At 37.3% G+C, this 17,477-nt stretch overlaps 1 protein-coding gene across 7 annotated transcripts in view; it reads left to right on the forward strand.

The window, feature by feature from the left end:
* STXBP5 (syntaxin binding protein 5) overlaps positions 1 to 14,436 on the forward strand; it is a 205,630-nt gene extending 191,194 nt beyond the window's left edge. For 5 of the 7 annotated variants that reach the window (XM_003404421.4, XM_064291914.1, XM_064291906.1 and 2 more), the window contains 2 exons: positions 9,968 to 10,188; positions 12,784 to 14,436. In XM_003404421.4, the coding sequence (XP_003404469.1) occupies positions 9,968 to 10,188; positions 12,784 to 12,825 (263 nt within the window). In that variant the 3' untranslated portion in view covers positions 12,826 to 14,436. Of the gene's footprint in view, positions 1 to 9,484; positions 9,902 to 9,967; positions 10,189 to 12,783 lie in introns of those variants that run through there. The other 2 variants (XM_064291911.1, XM_064291916.1) reach the window with 2 other exon arrangements.
* The last annotated feature ends 3,041 nt before the right edge of the window (positions 14,437 to 17,477 follow it).

Raw genomic sequence — 17,477 nt, forward strand, 5'->3', positions numbered from 1 at the left:
ATACAAATGGCCACTAAATGTATGAAAAGTTGCTTGGGGAAGTTCAAATCAAAGCCACACGGAGATACATTCACCAGATTAGTTCATATTTTAAAATCTAATAATAACGTTTGCAAGGATCTGGAGTAATGGGAACTTTTCTGCACTGCCGAGTGTATAAATTGGTACAGCTATTTTGCAGTGTACTTTGACATTATCTAGGAAATTTGAAGATGTGCATACCCTTATGAGTCAGCAGTTCCACTCCTAGGAATATGTCCTACAGAAATATATGCTATAACAATATATAAAAAGGATGATACACCATGACTAAGTGGGATTTATCCCAAGAATGCAAGATCGTTCAGCATACAAAAAACATACTAATAGAATATTGCATCATTTTAATAGAATTAATGATGAAAACCACATGATCATCCCAATATATGCAAAAAATACTTGACAAATTCCAACACCATTTCATGATAAAAGCACTCAACAACCACTCAAGGAATAATAGGGAACTACCTCCACCTGGCACAGGGCATATATATTAAAAAAAAAAAAAAAAAAGCCATAGCTAATACAGCAGTGGTTAACAGTTTAGCTGCTAACCAAAAGGTCAGTGGTTTGAATCCACCAGTCACTCCTTGGAATTTCTCTGGGGCAGTTCTACTCTGTCCTATAAGGTCACTATGAGTTGGAATCTACTCAGCAGCAAAGGGTGTTTTGTTTTGTTTTGTTTTGTGCTTTGAAAGACCAAAAGCTTTCCCCATAAGAACAGGAACTCAAGACCGGAATATCTGCTTTCACCACTCCCATTCAGCATTATACTGGAGGTTCTAGCACAGGCAATTAGGTGAGGGAGAAAAAAGGAAGGAAGAAAAGACATGTGTATTGGAATGGAAGAAGTAAAACTATCCATTTATTTGCAGATGACATGGCCTTGTGCATAGAATCCACAGGGAGAAAAAAAATCCTAGTGTAACTAATAAATGAGTTTAACAAGGTTGGAGGATACAAAATCAATATAAAATATTTGCTTTTCTAAACACTAGTAGTCAACAATCTAAAAATGAAATTAAAAAAAACAATTGCATTTAGCATAGCATCAAAAAGGTAAAATAGGAATAAATTTAACTTAAGAAGTTCAGTACTTGTGTGCTAAAAATGATATAAAACATTAAAGGAATTAATACATAAATAAATGGAATGACATAATACCATGTTCACGGACTGAAAGACTATTGTTAAGGTGGCAGTAGTCCCCAAATTGATCTACATATTCAACGCAATTTCTGTCAAAATCTCCACTGGCTTTTTTTTTTTTTTTTTTTTTTCAGAAATCAACAAGCTACTTCTAAAATTCATATGGAAATGAAAAGGATGTAGAATAGCCACATTATTTTTCCTTAATAAATAAATAAAAGAAAGTTGGAGGACTCACAGTTTCCAGTTTCAAAACTTACTACAAGACTACAGAAATTAAGACAGTATAGTACTGGCATGGGGTAGACATGATATCAGTGAAGTAGAATTTAGAGTCCACAAATAAGCCCATACATTCACAGTCAGTTTATTTTTTAAAAGAATGTCAAAGCAGTTCAATGTGGAAAGAATAACCTTTTCAGCAAATGGTACTGGACCAATAGGATAAAAAAAATAATAAAACCAACCAAACCCAGTGCCGTCGAGTCGATTCCGACTCATAGCAACCCTACAGGACAGAGTAGGTTAGCCATATGCAAAAGAATGATGTTTGGCACCTACCTTGCACCATATACAAAAATTAACTCTAAAGTGGGTCAGAGACCTCAATGTAAGAGCTAAAACTATTAAACATGTAAAAGAAAAAATATATTTAAGTTGGACTTCACCAAAATTAAAACATTTGTGCTTCAAAGGGCATAAGCAAGAAAAATGAAAAGACAACTCAGAATGAAAGAACATATTTGCAAATCATATATATGATATCCACCATGCATCTGTCAGTTTGTCATACTGTGGGGTTTGTGTGTTGCTGTGATGCTGGAAACTATGCCACCAGTATTCAAATACCAGCAGGGTCACCCATGACGGACAGGTTTCAACTGAGCTTCCAGCCTAAGACAGACAGGAAGAAGGACCTGGAGGTCTACTTCTGAGAAGAATTACAGTGAAAACCTTATATATAGCAGCGGAACATTGTCTGATATACTGCCAGAAGATGGATCCCTCAGGTTGGAAGGCACTCAAATTACAACTGGGGAAGAGCCACCTCAAAGTAGAGTTGACCTAATGATGTGGATGGAGTCAAGCTTTTAGGACCTTCATTTGCTGATGTGGCATGACTCAGAATGAGAAGAAACACCTGTAAACATTCATTAATAATAGGAGCATGGAATGTACAAAATATGAATCTAGGAAAATTGGAAATCATCAAAAATGAAATGGAACACATAAAGATTGATATCTCAGGCATTAGTGAGCTGAAATGGAGTGGTAATGGGCATTTTCAATCAGACAATCATATGGTCTTCTATGCCAGGAATGACAAATTGAAGAGGAATGGCGTTGGATTCATCATGAAAAAGAACATTTCAAGATCTATACTACAGTCCTGTCATTGATAGGATAATATCCATATACCTGCAAGAAAGACCAGTTAATACGATGGTTATTCAAATTTACGCACCAACCACTAAGGCCAAAAATGAAGAAACTGAAGATTTTTACCAACTTCTGCAGTCTGAAATTGATCCAACATGCAATCAGGATGTACTGATAATTACTGGTGATTGGAATTCGAAAGTTGGAAACAAAGAAGAAAGATCGGCAATTGGAAAATATGGCCTTGGTGATAGAAGTGATGCTGGAGATCACATGATAGAATTTTGCAAGACCAATGACTTCTTCATTTCAAATATCTCTTTTCAACAACATAAACAGCAACTGTACACGTGGACCTAGCCAGATGGAATACACAGAAATCAAATCAACTACATCTGTGGAAAGAGACAATGGAAAAGCTCAATATCATCAGTCAGAATAAGGCCAGGAGCGACTGCAGATCAGACCATCAATTACTCATCTGCAAGTTCAAATTGAAGCTGAAGAAAATTAGAACAAGCCCAGGAGAGCCAAAGTACGACTTTGAGAATATCCTACCTGAATTTAGAGGCCATCTCAAGAATAGATTTGACACGTTGAACAGTAATGACTGAAGACCAGACAAGTTGTGGAATGACATTAAGGACATCATGCATGAAGAAAGCAAGAGGTCATTAAAAAGACAGAAGAGAAAGAAAAGACCTAATTGGATGTCAGAGGAGACTCTGAAACTTGCTCTTTAACATCAAGTAGCTAAAGCAGAAGGAAAAATGATAATGTAAAAGAGCTGAACAGAAGATTTCAAAGGGTGGCTCCAGAAGACAAAGTATATGATGACATGTGCAAAGACCTGGAGATAGAAAGCCAAAGGGGAAGAATGGCATTTCTCAAGGTGAAAGAACTGAAGAAAAAGTTCAAGCCTCCAGTTGCAAAACTGAAGGATTCTACAGGGAAAGTATTAAAGGACACAGGAAGCATCAAAAGAAGATGGAAGGAATACACAGACGTGCTATACCAAAAAGAATTGGTCGATGTTCAGTCATTTCAGGAGGTAACATATGATCAGGAACCCATGGTAATGCAGGAAGAAACCCAAACGGCACTGAAGGCATTGGTGAAAAACAAGGCTCCGGGAATTGACGGAATACCAATTGAGATGTTTCAACAAATGGATGCAGCTCTGGAAGTGCTCGCTACTCTATGCCAGGAAATTTGGGAGACAGCTATCTGGCCAACTGGAAGAAATCCGTATTTATGCCTATTCCCAAGAAAGGTGATCCAACCAAATGTGGAAATTATAGAACAATATCATTTATATCACACCAAGCAAAATTTTGCTGAAGATCATTCAAAAACGGCTGCAGCAGTATATCGACAGGGAACTTCCAGAAGTTGAGGCCGGTTTCAGAAGAGGACGTGGAACCAGGGATATCATTGCTGATGTCAGGTGGATCCTGGCTGAAAGCAGAGAATACCAGAAGGATGTTTACCCGTGTTTTATTGACTATGCAAAGGCATTTGACTGTGTGGATCATAACAAACTATGGATAACACTGTGAAGAATGGGAATTCCAGAACACTTGTGCTCATGAGGAATCTGTACGTGGATCAAGAGGCAGCTGTTTGTACAGAACAAGGGGATACTGCATGGTTTAAAGTCAGGAAAAGTGTGTGTCAGGGTTGTATGCTTTTACCATACCTATTCAATCTGTATGCTGAGCAAATAATCTGAGATGCTGGACTATATGAAGAAAAATGGGGCATCAGGATAGGAGGACTCATTAACAACCTGTGTTACGCAGATGACACAATCTTGCTTGCTGAAAGTGAAGAGGACATGAAGCGCTTACTGATAAAGATCAAAGGCCACAGCTTTCGGTGTGGATTATACCTCAACATAAAGAAAACACAAATCCTCAAAACTGGACCAATAAGCAACATCATGAAAAATGGAGAAAAGATTGTGGTTGTCAAGGATTTCATGGTCAATCAATGACCTTGAAAGCAGCAGTCAAGAAATCAAATGACACATTGCATTGGGCAAATTGGTTGCAAAAGACCTCTTTAAAGTGTTGAAAAGCTAAGATGTCATCTTGAGGACTAAGGTGTGCCTGACTGTGAAGGCTGGGGAGGTGAATAAGGAAGACCAAAGAAGAATTGACGCCTTCGAATTGTGATGTTGGCAAAGAATATTGAATATTCTGCCAAAAGAACCAACAAATATATGTCTTGGAAGAAGTACAGCCAGAACGTTCCTTGGAAGCAAGTTTGGCAAGACTATGTCTCACATACTTTGCACATGTTATCAGGAAGGATCAGTCCCTCAAGAAGGACATCATGCTTAATAAGAAGAGGGGCAGCGAAAAAGAGGAAGACCCTCAATGAGATGGAGTGACACAGTGGCTGCAACAATGGGCTCAAGCATAGCAACAATTGTGAGGATGGTGCAGGACCAGGCAGTGTTTCATTCTGTTGTGCATAGGGTTGCTGTGAGTTGGAACTGACTCGATGGCAGCTCACAACAAAAACAACATTGCTGATATATCTGATTTCTAATAGGGTCTAATATCCAGAAGATATAAAAACTTTTAGAACTCAATACAATAAAAAGACAAATAGCCTAATTTAAAAATGGGCAGAGGATTCAAATAGACATTTCTCTGAAGAAGATATACAAATGTTCAAGATATACATAAAAAGGTGTTAAACATCATTAGTCAATAAGAAAACACAGAGCAAAACCACAGTGAGATACCACTTCACACCCACTAGGATGAGCAATAACAAGTGTTGGCATGAATATGGAAAAATTGAAATCCTCATGCACTGTTGGTAGGTATGTAAAATGGTACAGCTGCTTTGGAAAACTGACACTTCCTCAAAAAGTTAAACAGAGTTACCATGTGGCCCAGCAATTCCACTTCTAAGTGTGTAACCAAGAGAATTGAATTATATGTCCATATAAACATTTGTACAGATGTTCACAGCAGCATCATCTAGAATATCCAAAAATATGGAAACAATTCAAATGCCTGTCATCTGATGAATGGATAAACCAAGTGTGGTATATCCATCAAGTCGGTTCCCCTGTACAATGCAACTAAACACTGCCTGGTCATGCGCCATCATCACAATCATTGCTATGTTTGAGCCCCTTGTTGCAGCCACTATGTCACTTCATCTTGTTGAGGGTCTTCCTCTTTTTCTCTGACCCTCTACTTTGCCAAGCATAATGTCCTTTTCCAGGGACTGGTAACTCCTGATGACATGTCCATAGTATATGAGATCCTCACTTCCAAGGAACACTCTGGCTGTACTTCTTCCAAGACAGGTTTGTTCATTCTTTTGGCAGTCCATGGTATATTCAGCATTTTTTCCAACACTAATTGAAAGGCATCAATTTTTCTTCTGTCTTCCTTATTTATTGTCCAGCTTTCCGCATGCATACAAGGTGATTGAAAATACCATGGCTTGGGTCAGGTGCACCTTAGTCCTCAAAGTGATGTCTTTGGTTTTTAACAATATAAAGAGGTCTTTTGCAACAGATTTGCCCAAAGCGTTATATCATTTGATTTCTTGACTGCTGCTTCCATGGTCATTAATTATAAAGTAAAATGAAATCCTTGACAACTTCAGTATTTTCTTCGTTTATCATGATGTTGCTTATTGGTCCAGGTGTGAGTATTTTTATTTTCTTTATGTTGAGGTGTAATCCATACTGAAGGCTATAGTCTTTGATCTTCATCAGCAACTGCTTCAAGTCCTCTTCGCTTTCAGCAACCAAGGCTGTGTCATCTGCATATCGCAGGTAGTTAATGAGCCTTCATCCTATCCTGATGCCCCATTCTTCTTCATATAGTCCTGCTTCTTGGATTATTTGTTCAGCATACAGATTGAATAGATATGGTGAAAGATACAACCCTGATGCACACATTTTCTGATTTTAAACTGCACAATATCCCCTTGTTCTGTTGGAATGACTACCACCTGATCTGTGTACAGGTGTCTCATGGGAACTGTCATGGATTGAATTATGTCCCCCCAAAAATGTGTGTATCAACTTGGGTAGACCATGATTCCCAGTATTCTGTGGTTGTCCTCTATTTTGTGATTGTAATTTTATGTTGAGAGCATTAGGGTGGAATTGTAACACCATCCTTACACAGGTCACCCCTCTGAGCCAGTGTAAAGGGAATTTCCCTGGGGTGTGGCCTGCACCACCTTTTATATCTCAAGAGATAAAAGGAAAAGGAAGGAAGCAGAGAGTTGGGGACCTCATACTACCAAGAAAATAGCACTAGGAGCAGAGCGCATCCTTTGGCCACAGGGCCCCTGCACCTGAGAAGCCCCTCAACCAGGGGAAGATTGAGGATAAGGACCTTCCTCCAGAGATGACAGAGAGAAAAAGCCTTCCCCTGGAGCCGACACCCTGAATTTGGACTTGTAACCTACTAGACTGTGAGAGAATAAATTTCTGTTTGTTAAAGCCATCCACTTGTGATATTTCTGTTATAGCAGTACTGGATGACTAAGACAGGCACAATTAAGTGTTCTGGAATTCCCATTCTTCCCAGTGTCATTCATGATTTGTTATGATTTACACAGTCAAATGCCTTAGCATAGTCAATAAAACACAGGTAAACTTCTTTCTGGTATTCTCTGCTTTCAGCCGGGATCCATCTGACATCAGCAGTGATGGCTCTCATTCCAGGTTCTCTTCTGAATCTGGCCTGAATTTCTGGCAGTTCCCTGTTAGTGTACTGCTGCAGTTGCTTTTAAATTATCTTCAGCATTTTACTTGTGTGTGATATTGATGATATTGTTCGATAATCTCTGCATTCTGTTTGGATCACCTTTCTTTGGAATGGGCACAAATATGGATCTTTTCCAGTCTTTTGGCCAGGTAGCTGTCTTGCAAATTTCTTGACACAGACAAGTGAGCATTTCCAATGTTGCATCCATTTGTAGAAACATCTCAACTGGTTTTCCATCTATTCCTGGAGCCTTGTTTTTCGCCAGTGCCGTCAGTGCAGCTTGGAGTTCTTCCTTCAGTACCATTGGTTCTGGATCATATGCTGTCTCCTGAAATGGCTGAACATTGACCAGTTGTTTTTGGTACGGCGACTCTGTAGTCCTTCCATCTTCTTTTGGTGTTCCCTGCATCATTCAGTTTTTTGCCCATAAAATCCTTCAGGATTGCAGTTCGAGGTTTGACTTTTTTCTTCAGTTCTTTCAGCTTGATAAATGCCAAGCGCGTTCTTCCCTTTTATGTTTCTAACTCCAGGTCTTTGCACATGTCATTATAATACTTCACTTTGTTTTCTTGAGCTGCCCTTTGAAATCTGTTCAGCTCTTTGACTTCATTATTTCTTCCTTTTGCTTTAGCATTCAAGAGCAAGTTTCAGAGTCACTTCTGACATTCATTTTGGTCTTTTCTTTTCTGTCTTTTTAATGATCTCTTGCTTTCCTCATGTATGATGTTCTTGATGTCATCCCACAACTCCTCTGGTCTTCAATCATTAGTGTTCAATGAATCAGATCTATTCCTGAGTTGGTCTCTAAATTTGGGTGTACCCTGTAGTTGTACTTCGGCTCTCGTGGATGTGTGTGAATTTTCTTCAGCTTCAAGTTGAGTTTTTTACTCAACTTAAACTTATATGAGCAATCGATGATCTGTTCTGCAGTTGGCTCCAGGCCTTGTTTTAACTGATGATATTGAGCTACTCCACCGTCTCTTTCCACAGATTGTATTTGATTAGATTCCTGTGTATTCCTTCTGGCAAGGTCTGCGTGTATAGTCACCATTTATTTTGTGGAAAAGAGCATTTCCTATGAATAGATCGTTGGTCTTCCAGAATTCTGTCATGCGATCTCCGGTGTTCTTTCTGTCACCAAGGCCATATTTTCCAATTACTTATCCTTCTTCTTTGTTTCCAGCTTTCTCATTCCAGTCACCAGTAATTATCAACGCAACTTGATTGCATGTTTGGTCAATATCAGACTAAAGAAGTTGGTAAAAATCTTCAGTTTCTTCATCTTTGACCTTAATGGTTGGTGTGTAAATTTGAATAATAGTCATATTAACTAGTCTTTTTTGTATTGTTGTTACTGTTGTTAGGTGCCATCGTGTCAGTTCTGACTCACAGCAACCGTATGTACAACAGAATGAAGCACTGCCCAGTCCTGTGCCATTCCCACAGTTGTTACTATGCATGAGCTTATTGTTGCAGCCACTTTGTCACTCCGTTTTGCTGAGGGTCTTCCTCTTTTTCTCTGACCCTCCACTTTACCAAGCACAATGTCCCTCTCCAGGGACTGGTGCCTTCAGATAACATGTCTAAAGTATGTGAGATGATGTCTCACCATCCTTGCTTATAAGGAACATTCTGGCTGTACTTCTTCCAAGACAGGCCTTCCAAGTAGGCCTATTGATGTTATCCTATTACTGACAGTGTTGTATTTCAGGATAGATCTAGAAGTGTTTTTTTAGTTGATGAATGTAATGCCATTCCTCTTCAATTTGTCATTCCCATCATAGTAGACCATTTGATTGTGCGATTGAAAATGGCCAATACCAGTCCATTTTAGCTCATTAATGCCTAGAATATCCATCTTTATGGGTTCCATTTAATTTTTGATGACTTCCAATTTTCCTAGATTCATACTTTGTACATTCCATGTTCTGATTATTAATGGATGTTTGCAGCTGTTTCTTTGAGTCATGCCACATCAGCAAATGAAGGTCGCGAAAGCTTGGCTCCATCCACGTCATTAAGGTCAACTCTACTTTGAGGGGGCAGCTCTTCCTCAGCCGTATTTTGAGTGCCTTCTAACCTAAGGGGATCATCTTCTAGAACTGTGTCAGTGTCCTGCTGCTATTCATAAGGTTTTCATTGGCCATTTGTTTTACAATTAGATCATCAGGTTCTTCTTCCTGGTCTATCTTAGTCTGGAAGCTCAGCTGAAACCTGTCCATTGTGGGTGACCCTGCTGGTATTTGAAATACTGGTGGCTTAGCTTCCAGCATCACAGCAACATCCAAGCCACCATGGTCCAACAAACTGACAGATGAGTGGTGGATTTTTTTTTTTTAATTAATGTTATGTAAATTGATGTCATATGCCCATTATTCTTTTCAAAAAATAATTACCAGTATCTTCTTTGCGTGAGCCCTGCTGTATGAACTAGTATGGAATAGAATATTTATTAATATACATTGTGCTTTTGCATGTTTGAAGATTATAAAACAAAAAACATATTATAAAATGAAATATACAAATATTTCAATTAAATTGTAACTGGATCTAAATATTTTAATGCAATCACATTGTAAGATTTCGTATTAATGAAGTTTTCATTTTTTGAGTTGTTACTGTTTTCATTTCTCAAATGCATTCAGTTGGCGAATCATCCTCAGGCAAGGCTTCAAGGAGTCTTGCGCAACATATACCTGGTCCTGGCAGCATTGAAGGCGTGAAAGGGGCAGCATCTGGAGTTGTTGGTGAATTAGCTCGAGCCAGGTTGGCGCTAGATGAAAGGGGTCAGAAACTTAGTGACCTGGAAGAAAGAACTGCAGCTATGTTATCAAGTGCAGATTCATTTTCTAAACATGCACATGAGGTATGTCTATCAAATAGGTATTTAAACAAAAGCCTCTAGGTAAAGCAAGTATGGAAATTATTGTATTTTTATAGCTGTTCCCTTTTTACACGTATGAATTTTCGGGTATTCTTTATACAATTGCGTAGTTGTGATTTTTGCCACCAGAGGGAACTATTAAAACAATTATGGCTCAGTAGCCTTTAATCTCTTTCCTGAAGTTTCATTATAAATTTTAAAGAAACCTGCTCACCTTCAGGCTCTTTGTAGACAAAAGCCAGCAGCTTTGCAACTAGGGAATTCTGCAACAATATTTAATTTTCCCAAGATCTGGCATATTCTGACCTATATTTTTATTAGTTCTTTTAGTACATCAGAGCATCTTAAACACCTCAGAGTCTACTATCAGCTTTTCCTAGAGAAAGAGATAATATACCTCCTTGGCTCTCCCAGGTAGATATAAATAACTAAAATTGGCGGACATTTTCCTTCAAATAAACAATATTAAATTGACTAATCCATACATAGAAGAAGCAAGCTTCATTTTCCAACACATTAATTTTGTTGGACCCAGGAAGTCATGAGGGAACTTAAAAACAGATTCTCTAAAGTAGGGATTAAAAAACCAAACACGTCCCCATCAAGTCAGTTGCCACTCATAGCAACCCTATAGGACAGAGTAGAACTGCCCCATAGGGTTCCCAAGGAGTGGCTGGTGAATTCGAACTGCCAGCCTTTTGGTGAGCAGCCATAGCTCGTCATAGCTCTTAACCACTGTGCCACCAGGGCTCCAAAGTAGGAATTAGGGATCCTTAAACTACCTATCAATGTGTTTTGTTATCCAGCATAGTGCCTTTAAAAGTTGTATTTAAATGCCTTTAGATAGAATACTTTTTTTTTTTTCTTGACACGGGTCTGCCACTCCCTGATGTTCTACACGCGATTTCACATACTTAGTGACTAGCCTGACTCATGAGGACGTTTTGTTACCTGAAGAAAGTTATTTTTATACTTGAGCAACCAGTCAGTAATAACTCTTCTTTAAATCTTTCAATCAAAAGTCATTTTTTCCTTGCTCAAGGATGCTGAAACCTAGAATGCATTAAAGAGGTCATTTGGTCTGGGAGATACTTTTTTAGAGATTGGAAGAGATTCAGAAATCCTTTGTGACTAGTTTTATTACACCCATAAAAAAAAAAAAAGACACCTCAAATATGGGCTAGTGGCCTTCAGTCTGGGTAAAGACTTTTATTGTCTTAGCCCTGCCCCAGTCTCTGGCTATGCAGTGGTTTAAGCAGTCAGCTGCTACCCAAAAAGTTTGTCTTTCAGACTCACCAGCCACACTGTGGGAGAAAGATACGGCAGTCTGCTTCTGTGAACGTTATAGCCTTAGCCACTCTGTGGGGCAGTTCTGCTCCGTCCTGTAGGGTCGCTGTGAGTCAGACTGGACTCGACGACCACGGGTTTTAAACCCGAACCTGACTGTGTGATCTTTAAGGTATATCACACTTCAGTCAATTTCAGAATATATCCACACTCTAAATATCTACCAAAGAGCTCAATCTCAAATCGATAGAAGTGCTAGTCGGTTTTTTTTTTCCACCAGATGTTCTTAAGCCATATTTGAGAATCTAAAGAAAGCAATACACTGAGATGGTTAAGACCATGAGTTCTTATATCAGAGGACCTGGGCTTAAATCCCAGTTTGAGCACTGTCTTATCTTGAGTAACCCCCTGTAAGCCTCAGTTTCTTCATATACAAAATGAGGAGATTAATAATACCTACCCCATAAAGTTGTCATGAAGATCAGTTGAAATCACATATGGAAAGTGTATCATTCAGTGCCTGCCTCCTAGTAGGTGTTCAGTAAGTTTTAGATGGCAATAGTATTATTATTTTTAACCTTCCATCCCCCAAGTTCTTTAAGCATTATTTTTAGTTCAGATGAAAGCCAATCATCCAAACCCATTGCCGTCGATTTGATTTAGACTCATGGCAACGACATGTGTTATCAGAATAGAACCTGCACTCCATAGGGTCTTCAATGACTGTAATCTTACAGAACTGGATTACTGAGGCTTTTCTTCCACGGTGCTGCTGGGTGGATTTGAACTGCCAACATTTTGATAATTAGCCCAGCACAAACCATTTGCACCACCGGGGACCTTTACATTAAAAAAAAAAAAAAACCCATTGTCAGCGACCCCCATAGGGTTTCCAGGGAGTGGCTGGTGGATTCGAACTCCCAGCCTTTTGATCAGCAGCCAAATACTTAACCCTGCACCATCAGTGACCTTCAGCGGGCTAAAAATTACCTCATTTGTACTATATTAACTTAGATCAGTAATGAAATGCACTGAACGAAAATTTAATTATGTCACATCTCCAAGAAATGTGAAGACTTTCTAAGCTAGTTCTTAATGATCATAGCCTCTAAATGAAACAGTTCCTTACTTATTGTTTTCATTATAAATTGATTTTAAGTAAGCAAGACAATAATACTGTAGAATGTTTCAAAATGATACAATGTTTTTTAAAAATATAGAAACCAGTTATAATTTATGAGTATTGTTCTGGCATTTTTTAAACACTTTTCTTGCTTTTTCCCCCCTTAGATGATGTTGAAATACAAAGATAAGAAGTGGTACCAGTTCTGACAACCAGAATCCGACTAAGTCCAACTTCAGCCAAAAGGAAAAGGAGTTTTCCTTTTTTTATTTTACTGATTTATTTAGGAAAGTTAACATTAAAGGGATGTTCATTGCTGGATACTGTTCTTTCCTAGCACAATCATGCACTGTTTTTACCTCAGTCATATGGCTTTAACTGAGGAGTGTTCACACACACCAAAATGGAGTATGTGGTGTGTGCCAGCTTTGAGTTGACAGCTTGGGAATGAAGGAGGTCACACGTTACAGATGAAGAGACAAAGGGGGATGTTGAGGACATGGCAGGGACTGTTCCTGGATGATTCCTGTATTAGACTTTCATATGCCAAAAGAGTCTGTGCCGTTGTATCAGCCATCAATGTTTGACCTCTTCGTGGGAGAGGCAATAAGTCAGAAGTCCTAAAGCTGAAATAGTTCTATTTGTGTCATTGAACTGGATTCTAAACAGCTGTCATGGACTTTCCCTCCCTTGAACTGACTGGTCGTCAGTATCATTAGTGAAAAAGAAACAAACTGTTACCATATCTTTAGACAGATAAGCTGAATGGTGGGCTTTAAATAATAAAAACATACACATAGTTGACTTGTGTATGGGCTACTCTTGGATTCTTGTTATTGTATACTTGTGTTTAGTCCATATTTTGTCAAAAGCAAAACAAGGTGATAAATCACTTTTCATTGAAAAGAAAAGTGTAGAGCATGACTGAACTGCTCATGATTCTGGGAGTTTCCATGTAGTGGCTCTGCAGTGTGGGAAGTGAGAAAAACCTCCATTGTGGTGAGGAGAGTACTTCAGTGTCCCTTGTCCTTGTTCTCATTAATTCAGCTAAAGGTGGATTTGACCAAAATAGTTTCTGGTTAAATTTGTAGAAATGTTGAAATTGGCTAAGTTTTTCATTTATGCTTGAATTTTTATAAAATGTTTAACCAAATGTACCTTTGCATTATTTAATTAAAATTGCTAAAAAAAAAAGTTTCATTATTTCAGTAAAATGCTCAGCTCCCTTTTTCAAATGCCCTTTATTTGCTAACAGTTCCAGTACACTCAGGTGATGAGCCAGTTAAATCTTAGTGCACATGCTGTCGCATGGAAAATGACAAGCATCTGTTGTCAATAATTATCTATATAAGAGTCTAGTCTGATGACCTACAAAATATTTTCTGTAGAAATATACTATAAGTCTGTATATGTCCTTTCAAGATTTTAAAAAGCCAAAAGAAAAGGAAAATACATACACTTTGGTAACAAAATTATTTCTGTATTGGAGTATAATGCACATTGAGGCCCGCACTGGACAATGACTGGTTCCCAGGATACCATCGTAGACAGGGAAGAATCCACCTGGTAGGTCTGGAAGTAAGCAATTTCAGTTAATACGGGCTAATCTGATATTATTTTATTGTTAAAGCTGCAAAAGAGGAGCAAAATAGAAGCATTCAAATTGACGTTAATGAAATTTAAATATTTTCTTCTATAAAAAATTGTTTATAATCATTTTCTTTTTCATTAAGAGATAATCAGAGCACAAATTAATAGCAAACGTGATCGTTGTTTTTCTATTCCATATGATCATTAAAGTTATATGCAGAACACCTTAACTTCATGTGGTCTGTTATGCATCTTTTTTTCTTTAGTCTTTCCATTAGTAAAGTTTTTGTGTTTACATTTTATAACATGCAGTACTGAATACAAAAGTTTACATTAAAGTTTACTTTAAAATTATCATTGGGTAGGCAGTAAATATATGTGATAGAGATAATTAAACCAAAAGAAATATTTTAAAAATATTTTTAAAGTTTTTTAATTTGTAGAAGGCACCAATGAGTAACATTTCTTCTTAGTTAATGTCATCTGAATAAGGAACGTTCAGGAGTTTATAAATTCTCTAATTTGTATCATATACTATCCAATGCACCCATTTTTCCATGAAATGTCACAGTATTAGGCCCTTTTTAAAAGTTGCTGTTTTCTGAATGCTGTCCATAAAATCAACAGTTGTGGATTTGAAGAAGTTGAGAAGTATTAAGTAATATACTGGTTAATTCCCCATCCAAGTGGAAGGTTATATTAGCTCTAATTATTCAGTTTGATATGTTATTTTGTGTTAATTATATATCAATTTCATTGTTACTGCCATTTTACCTGTTGTATATAAAATGAACCTATCTTGAAATTATTTTCCAATAGAGAAGTGAATGCATTCACTTGAGATGGATTTTTTAAGAAAATCTTACATGAATGTTTTGAATTAGTCTAGTTCATTTTTTAATTAATCTACAGATTATGCACAGCAAACTAGAAACTCACTTAGGATTAGAAAGCTCTAAGTATTTTTGAGTATAGGAAATAAGCTTCTTAGAGTTGTACTTGATTCAGTCTGTAGATAAGAGACAGTCTGTAGTAATAACCAACCCAGGGAATTTATTGTAATTTGAGCGATGACATCTCTATTTTTTTGTTTTTAAGTATAAGAATAGTCACCAGCAAGCCAAGGACAGGTGGCAGCGTTTGGAAAAACAAACCAAAAAAAAAAAAAATGTCAAAGCATAAATTATTAGAGGAGTAAAAGATTTTCATACGTTTCTTCCGTATCCTCGACATTACGCTTTGTTGCATTTGTTCTTGGCTCTAAAATCGTTGAAGTATCCATTGATTAGCGGTCCATCAATAGGAAGTGATTCCCTGTACGTACCACGTACCCAGTTTATTTCACTTTTCAAACTAAAATTCATGTGTATTTGCCTAGAAGAGTTTGAAATCTTATATTAATTCTGACGAATTCTGTACATCATATCTGTTTGAAGTTTTGCTTCATCTTCATCCTTGATTTGCATTTCAATTGTATAAAGTGTTTCCCAAAAAATGGTTATAGATACAAATGAGCAATTATTAACTTCTTAATTTAATTTTTTAAATGAAAGTGTAAAAAATACTGCTACTTGTCTGTTATTATGTATAATACAATTCAACTTAAGTACAGTAGTTTAAAGAAAGCTTTTTGTTTGTTTTTTGTTTCTTCTTATTGTTAGGTGCCACTGAGTCGCTTCCTACTCATAGTGACCCTTTGTAAAACAGAACGAAACACTGCCTGGTCCTGCACCATCCTCACAATCGTTGCTCTGTTTGAGCCCATTGTTGCAGCCACTATGTCAAGCCATCTCACTGAGGGTCTTCCTCTTTTTCACTGACCCTCTACTTTACCAAGCATGATGTCCTTCCCCAGGGACTGGTCCCTCCTGATAACATGTCCAGAGTATGTGAGATGAAGTCTTGCCATCCTCGCTTCTAAGGAGCATTCTGCTGTACTTCTTCCAAGAGAGATGTGTTTGATCTTCGGCAGTCCATGGTATATTCAGTATTCTTCACCAACGCAGTAATTGAAAGGCATCAATTCTTTGGTCTTCCTTATTCATTCTCCATCTTTCGCATGTATATGAGGCAAGTGAAAATACCATGGCTTGGGTCAGGCACACCTTAGTCCTCAAAGCAACATCTTTGCTTTAAGGAGGTCTTTTACAGCAGATTTGCCCAATGCAGTTCAGCATATGATTTCTTGACTGCAGCTTCCATGGGTATTGATTGTAGATCCAAGTAAAATGAAATTTTTAGGACTTACTAGTGTAGAGTCCTCTGAAGTTTATTTCATGTTGATATGTGAGTGTTTTAAACAAGTCTGAAAGTGTTAACATACTTTTTAGGTTGCAGGGGTAAGTGGGGAGACAGCTGAGTAAAGGGAGACTATATGGAGGATACTGTGGAGTTCAAGGTTTTACCCTGAGTTCTGTATTCCACATGCGTTTAGCTTAAGGCATATCTCATGTGACATTAGAAAAGCTGTATCCAAAGGTAAATTTTTTGTGGTAAAGATTTATTTTACATTTTTCCTTTTGAAATTTTGGGTTTTTTTTTTTTTTTTTTTTCAAAATAAAGAGCACTGAACTTTAAACTTGAATTTTTTCTGTACTTTTTTAGGTAATGAAAACTTTTTATTATCATTTAAGTCCACCTTTCTCAGTTCCAAACAAGAGAAACATATGTATAAAACATACCAAAATCATGAGTATGCTGCTACCTGCACTTTAAACAATTAAACTGATCATAGTTTTAAAACCTTTAATAGGGCTCTATATAGGTTTCAAGGATTTAGAAGAATTAATAAAATTACTTACTGTATTGTTTCAATGTTCTTGATCTTAAACAATTGCAACACTTTCAGATTTGTTTTAAGATCATTCAGTAAGATGTTATATTTATACATACTGCTAGAGAATATACTTTTAGTTTTAAAATGGAATTTTTATATATGTATTCTTTCATTTAAAAAGTGGTGAACTTAAGTTTAAGTCAAAGTACTTAAAAAGTATGTATATTATCCATACAAAAAGTTGTGCTTTATGCTTATAATAAGAAATACTGGTATCTCATATCGAGATACAATTTAAAAAAAATCATACATCATTAAAGCCTTCACACATGACAGGAAAGGTATCATTGCTATGGTTAAAAAAAGAAAAAACCCTCTATTGAGCATTTCCAAATATTTCATTTTGGGGGGAAAATGCCCACAACAATAATTGCAAGATCTTCCTCAAGAGCTGCAGCTTGCTGTCACATACCTACCTTAACTATTGTTTTAAGA

The sequence above is a fragment of the Loxodonta africana genome, chromosome 1, assembly GCF_030014295.1.
Source record: "Loxodonta africana isolate mLoxAfr1 chromosome 1, mLoxAfr1.hap2, whole genome shotgun sequence".
NCBI classification, from domain to species: Eukaryota; Metazoa; Chordata; class Mammalia; order Proboscidea; family Elephantidae; genus Loxodonta; species Loxodonta africana.